We start from the raw sequence: 7,375 nt of genomic DNA on the forward strand, positions 1-7,375 counted from the left end.
GTCGGCCCATTTACTCCTTTTATGTTTTAAACTACAAGAAAGTTTGTGTGACGTGTGATTCGAACCCATGACTTCCTCGATCAGTGTAAGTCGACATAAAAAACCGGCCACGACAGCTTGTGTTATTATTTACATCTTTTTTCCTATTTAATCCTTTTCTTTATTTCCCAGTTCCTTTTTCTTTATTTCAAAATGTGTGAACTTTTTTATCAAAATGTATGGAGTTTATTTCAAATTGATGAACTTTTCTTTAAATTGATGATTTTCTTTTCAAAAACCTTTCTTAAATTTGATGAACTTTTTGAACATTGATGGTTTTTTTATTTGATGACCTTTTTTAAAATTGGATAAACTTTTTCAGAATCGATGAACTTTTTCAAATTTGATGACCCTTTTTCAATTTTATGAACTTTTATAGAAAATTGATGAAGTTATTTTCAAAATAGAGGAACTTTTCATGAATGTTGTGAAATTTTCTTAAAAATGATGACCTTTTTCCCAAAATCGATGAACTTTTTCCAGATGGATGAACTTTTTTCCAAAATCAATGAAATTTTCTTCAAATGGATGAATTGTTTTATAAAATCCATAAAATGTTTTTTATTTCACATTTTTTCATAAGTATTGAAAAAACAGGCAATTTTTCCTACCAGATCAACAACACAAAAATGAAAAACTAGGTTATTTACCGAGAGAGCGAAGCTAGCGGGGCATGGGAGCGAACTCTGGTGGGCCGCGGCCCCCTTGGGGTGTGCTTGAGCACCGACACACATTTCTGGCGCTGAAGGTGCCCTATAGGCCCTCGCAAAAAAAAGAAGGTACCCTATAGGAGCACCCCTTATTTGATTGGCCTAGTTCAGTCAATGATTGTTGGGTGTAGTTGGTTTGGGTTTGTTTGATAGTAGTTGTGCAGGGCATAAAAACAAAGAAAAGGACAATACATGTCATTGTGGAAAGAGAATATCAACGGGTCTAAAAAGGCCAACTAGTGGAAGGAGAATTGGGCCACCAAGGCCCAATAGGGGAGGCACCCCTTTTCCCTTGGTGGGAGGCCCAATTGGAGAGAGGGGGGGGGGACTCCTTCCCCCCTTGGCTGGCGCAAGGGGAGGGGAGTCCTCCCCGCTCCCCTTGTGGCGTCCCTCCTCTCCTCTAACCTACATATAGTAGAGGTTCTCGACACTTTTGGATACATAAATTTTGGAGCCTCCTCTAGTCATAGTTCTAATTAATCTAATTAGGACTAGACCTAGATCCTCTAATATTCATAATTAGAAGCCCATTGTGGTTCTAATCTCCTCCCTCTAATTCTCTAGCGACGATTAGCTCTGGACAGCGAAGCGCTGCCTGATCATGAAGACCATACGCTTGCAACCAAATAGAGATGTCGTGCTTTTGGTCTTCCATTCGAGGGATCGTTCATCTATGGTTCGAGGGACTCCAAGTATGATCTACACCAACTCGTCTAGTTCTGCTACTACTCGAAGTCGGTAATGATCGTTATCCTAACCGTTAATGCATCTTCATATTGTTCCTGGGTGATCGTAAGACGAATTTTTCGTTTTCCACTATCCCAACAAAATGCAGGTTTGCCCTTCTCAGTTTATAGACAATATTTCTGGCGTTATAAATTTTAAGTTGTTATTTTTCCCTAATCCTGGTTTGTCAGGGGGTATTTGCTGGGTATGTATGTTGATTTCTTATCATATTTTGGAGGAGGATATAGGCAATTTTATGTTAGAGCCTTGGTCATGTCTAAAATTACTAGTGAGTTGTGTACTTTTATGTCTGTGTATGGTGTTGCCCAGCCTAGAAATAAAGACATTTTTCTTAATAGAACTGGTCCATGTGCTTAACAGTAGAACCTTACGTTATGTGGTCGGGTGATTTTAATATCAATAGAAAAATTAGTGAGAGTGGTAGGAGGAAAAACTTTCTTAATCGTCTAATACAGAATAATGAGTTGAACGAGTTAGAGTTAGATGGTAGATGTTTCACTTAGTCTATTATCAGGAGAATCCCATTATGGAAAAATAACATAGGACATTAATTTCTATAGAATGGGGAATTTAATTTCCTATGGTATTTGTTAAGACCTTGCCTACAATTTTGTCAGATCATACTCATTTGGTCATGGATGTTAATACCACAAAAGTACAGAAAAATAATATTTTTCTTGTTGGAATTACGTTGGTTTTAGGCCTAATGTAGATGAAATTGTGATTAAATGTTGGAATACCATTTTTCGGCAGTACTAGATGGATAAATAGCAGAACAAGAAAAGAAATCTTAGGTGGGTGTTGAGAGGGTTGAATATATTAGAGGTAATATCACCAGGAGTCATAAAACTTGCGCTCAATGTTCAGTTTGGTGCTAAAACTTTAAAAATACGAATTTATGGTCACATAACTTGTCCCCGCGTGCATATACGGTGCTTCCTCTCGTATCCAGCCACATGGCCTGTCAACATGGCGTGCCAGCCCGGTGAAGGCCCACTTGTCAGTGGTTGGGAATGCACAAGGCACTAGGTGACCATAGCACGCTGGATTTTTTACAGAGAACTCCCTCACATTTTATTTAATGCGCACAAAGCCCTCAAATATAATGAAAAAAGATGGCACACATGGGGTTCAAACACGGGACCTGTCAATAAAATAGTCCGCCATACATCATTCCATCAGTGCCGATTGACGTTCAACATGATCAACTAAAATTCGTTTAATCACAAACAGAAGCCCCAACGCGAATTGAGTGACAAAAAAGGGTGGCCCAGCAGATTCAATCTCTCAACCTCAAGCGTGGACACACTGCAGCTAAACGCTACACTAAGTACCAACCAATGCCTGTAAAGAGAGAAGCCCGATTTTATATATTGTCCACGACCACTACTCGTATTCAGGTTCTTTTTCTCTCAGACCGAATTTTCGACAACTGATCAGTCCCCAGAAAATTTGGCGGTCCCCCGAAAAAATGTTGTCGCCCGAAATTTTGAATTTAAACAACAAAAACAATGTCAAATATAATAACTTTTGTGTGCATACAATATCCTAATGGCATAGTTAACTTAGTGGCAGGGGCCGCGATTCTATTCCTTGTATTGTGAAATATTTTTTTCTTTATTCATGCTCGTTTATAAAAATGGTCTCGAACTATAACAATGAATTGAACATGCAAACTTCTATATAAGAGAGGAGTTGAGCTGACCACTGTAACAGGCGTCACTTTCTTTTTGCTAAATTAAATATATTTAGATGATAAAAAGAATTGAATTCAAAATTCATTTCAAAATTTTGGTAGATAAAAACTGGAATTGCCAAGATATTTTGAAACCCGGATTTTTTCCAACCCTCTCGAAAAAAATGGAACAAAAAATTCTCGCTCATGACAAAGTTTTGTACGCTATGGATTAAACATTATACATTTTGAAACAGTTTTCTTAATTGCTTTTTGGTGAAAAAAGGTGAGATTTTCCGGTATCCAGTTTTTACTAGCCGAACATGGGAAAAACAGAATCTAAGAAGAACTGCGTCTAATATAAAATCAGGTTTACCTCTTTACAGTAAGGAATATGTAGTTGGTGTAGTGGTTTGCTTGTGCATGGATGTACCCGAGGTGTATGGAGTTAAAATCCCTGCGCGTGTACTTTTTATTTTCATTTTTCACACCACCTCATGCTGACAAGTGGGACACACAGAGGGGATTATGCTCAATTAAATTAATTAAATACAGAGCAAGGGTGCTTCTGCAAAGAAAAAATGCGGCGACCTGTTTCGGTCACTAACAATGGGCCGTAGCCACGCTGGGGTGCCACGTAAGCGCGTGATACGTCTGAGTATGACCAAAATGACCGTATTTGCACAAGAACGCAAGTTGAATGACCACAAATCCGTATTTTTAAAGTTTTAGCACCAAACTGAATATCGAACACAAGTTCTATGACTTTCAATGATATTACCTCAATATATTATGAGACGAAGGGAGTAGCTAGGGCCAAAGGGTACCTTAGCAGCCATGAATTTGCAGCCCTAACTGATATGGACAGCGAAGTAGTTCCTGTAATAACCAACTAACTGATGTGCCCGCAGAGAAGCATGTGGAAATTTCGTGACCCGAATCCGGGTAGGATGCGATCGACACAAAGCGGTGGAAATAGTCGGCCTCTCCACGTTTCCACCACATCCATGTATTGCCGCGACGGCGACGCAAACCCAAAACGTGTGCTGTGCTTTTCAATCCACCGCACCCAGCCCTGCCCCCCGATCAATCTGCGGTTGTCAACGCTCATCGGGGGTACATATATACCTGCCGTGCGCCACCGCTTTCTTCCCTAGCTACTCCAGTTCGCTTTCTCCCAAAGTATTCTTTTCTTCGCACAGAGCGAGACAGAAAGAGAGGCCGAGATGAAGCTGGTGTGGTGCCCGGAGACCGCGTCCCAGGCCTTCATCGCCGGCGTCAGCGCCCTGTCAGACTCCGAGCACGGCCCCGCGGGGTCGGCGGGCGTCGCCGAGCTCGTCTCCGCCATGGTCGGGGGATGGAACGCGCAGCTCGTCGCCGAGGCGCCGGAGGTCTCGGCTCCCGACTCGGCCACCACGAGCCTCGCCCTCGCCGCCGCCGCCGGGCGCACGGGAGGCCGCTACGCCCGCGTGCTGCCGGACGAGGACGCGGACCGGTCCATGGCGGAGCTGGAGGGCGTGGACTTCTTGGTGGTCGACGCTCGGAGGCGGGACGGGGCGGCCGTGCTGGCGGCGGCCAGGCCTGGGCCGAGAGGGATGGTGGTGGTGCGCCACGGCGACGGGAGGCGGCCTGGCACGAAGGCGCTCGAAGCGTCCATGGCGGCAGGCACGAGGGTAGTGCGGTCCGTGTACCTGCCGGTCGACAAGGGCGTCGAGGTCCTCCACGTCGGCGTAGGCAAGGGGCCGAGCCTACAGTGCCGGCGCAGCCGGAGCGCGTCGAGCCGTTGGATCCGGCACGTCGACCACAAAACCGGCGAGGAGCACCTCTTCCGCCGGCCGTAAATTCAACCGCTAGCTTTCCTGTACATCAATCGGTGGTTGTAGACTAGCTAGGTGGCCATGGTCATGGTGTCCAGATTCTTTGAATCTGCCGGCATGTTTAAGCTAAGAGGGAGGGAAACTGCGGTGAGCCATCGTGTAAATAAATAAAAATAACCCGCCAACTGGCTGGTTTTCTAGCTCCAATGTGAATGATCTTCTTCTTGCTGCTCTAGAAGAGTTCCTTCGATGTGATACTGAATCATCCATCCATGTTGATGATTTCCTAAGTTCAACATCGTAGTTCATCGTTTGCTTTAAGTGTGTTCTTTGTGTTGAACTTAGTGAAAACATCTTCAAAACGTAGTATAACCGATCTAACTAGAAGGTGCCGCGCCACTCTTTATTCATAGTGCCTACAACGTAAGGGACCTCTCACTTCGACGAGCCAACATAACCCCCCCCCCTCCCCCAACCCCACCCCATCCCACCAACCCACACACAGCGACCACAAAAATCGATAGAGACCATCACCGGCCCTTTCACACACATGCCAGCCATATACACATGCAACTCACCACATCCCAACAGTGCACATGTACTAGCACCGGCACGTAAGGCGCAAAGAACCTTTGACACACATGCTGACCATGCACATAGACAACTCATCACATCCCGGCAACGCACTCACACCAGTATTGTCACGTAAGACGCAAAGAGTCATACACACGCCACACATACTTGCAAGTAGGCACAACCCTACGGAGTTGATCATCCACTTACGGCCGGGGCCAGCGGTGCGCTAGCCCCAATGCACCCCAATCTTTTTCTAGGGGGCACTATAGTTCAATCAACATTTAAGAATTGACTAACTTGATGACTATGATAATAAATATTACCGTAATTGGCTAGCTTCTAGCTCCACTGTGAATCATATTCTCTTTGTTTCTCTAGAAATTAAGTGCATTTCTTCCAAAATTACAGTATAATTGATATGAGTAGAAAGTGGTGTGCGCTTTGCCGCACCGCTCTTCGTTCGGGGGCCCTTTTTGTTGTCATATGTTTTCTTTCTTTTTGTTTGAGAGGTGTTGATGACATATGCAGACGAGCAGAAGGTTGGCGACATAAGGCAACAACGCATGACCGCCATCCACCTACCCACCCAAAGCTGTAGAGATCAATGCCGTCACATTTTATACACGTATCAATCATGCACAGAGGCAACTCACCACGTCTCAGCAACACACTTGTACCGCCGCTGCCACCTTTTACACATGTGCCGAGCACAGAGGCAACTCACCATGTCCCGGTAGCGACACGTGAGACACAAAAAGCCATGCAAATGCGGGTGATGGGCAGGGTATATGGCATGCCACACATATCCGCACGTAGCCCATTGATACGTCTCCAACGTATCTATAATTTTTGATTGTTCCATGCTATTGTATTATCTGTTTTGAATATTTTATATGCATTAATATGCTATTTTATATTATTTTTGGGACTAACCTATTAACCTAGAGCCTAGTGCCAGTTTCTGTTTTTTTCCTTGTTTTTGACTTCTACAAAAAAGGATTATCAAACGGAGTCCAAACGGAATAAAGCTTTACGATGATTTTTGTTGGACCAGAAGACACCTACGTGGCTTGGAGAGAGGGCCAGAAGAGTCACGAGGAGGCCACAAGCGCCCTAGAATCATCGTAAAGCTTTATTCCGTTTGGACTCCGTTTCATATTCCTTTTCTGTAAAAGTCAAAAATAAGAAAAAAAAATAAAAACTGGCACTAGGCTCTAGGTTAATAGGTTAGTCCTAAAATAATATAAAATAGCATATTAATGCATATAAAACATTCAAACCAAATAATATAATAGTATAAAACAATAAAAAAATTATAGATACGTTGGAGACGTATCAAATAGAATTACAGATCCATACCTAGTAAGGAGATATTGAGAGTGAGAGAAACTGGCTACTACCATTGCTGACGGATGTGCGGATATTTAACAATAAGAATAAAAGCTTAGTGCAAAGGCTAAACTAACATCCAATGCTAAGCAAACTTATATATTGAATATTATTTTAAATGACAATATCTAATTAATAAGTTAGCATCACGACATAATATATCTATTTTGTGCAACATTCGGAATTTAGGGGTCAAGAAGTACAAGTGGGCCTTTGTGGCCAGGACTTGTGTGATTTTAGGACATGTGGCAATAATCCCAGAACTTTGGGAAATAAATCCTTAAGCTTGCAAACTCTCTCTCTCTCTCTCTCTCAATTTCCTTTTATAAATTACGAGGACACTATTTTGGAAACTATCAGTTCTAGTTGTTGACTTCCCCACACGAATATGAGAAAACATATTGTATCCACTCTAAAGAGTA

At 43.1% G+C, this 7,375-nt stretch overlaps 1 protein-coding gene across 1 annotated transcript; it reads left to right on the plus strand.

Annotated features, from left to right (window-relative positions):
- Positions 1-4,316: 4,316 nt before the first annotated feature.
- LOC125556454 lies at positions 4,317-5,369 on the plus strand. The gene has a single exon (XM_048719182.1). It carries the CDS (start codon positions 4,398-4,400, stop codon positions 5,010-5,012), a length of 615 nt encoding a protein of 204 aa, XP_048575139.1. The 5' UTR covers positions 4,317-4,397; the 3' UTR covers positions 5,013-5,369.
- Positions 5,370-7,375: the final 2,006 nt, after the last annotated feature.

The sequence above is a fragment of the Triticum urartu genome, chromosome 5 (genome assembly GCF_003073215.2).
Source record: "Triticum urartu cultivar G1812 chromosome 5, Tu2.1, whole genome shotgun sequence".
NCBI lineage: Eukaryota > Viridiplantae > Streptophyta > Magnoliopsida > Poales > Poaceae > Triticum > Triticum urartu.

Bases quoted from the DNA above. Each gene is read 5' to 3' on its own strand.
- LOC125556454 (XM_048719182.1), top strand. From the start codon at position 4,398: ATGAAGCTGGTGTGGTGCCCGGAGACCGCGTCCCAGGCCTTCATCGCC.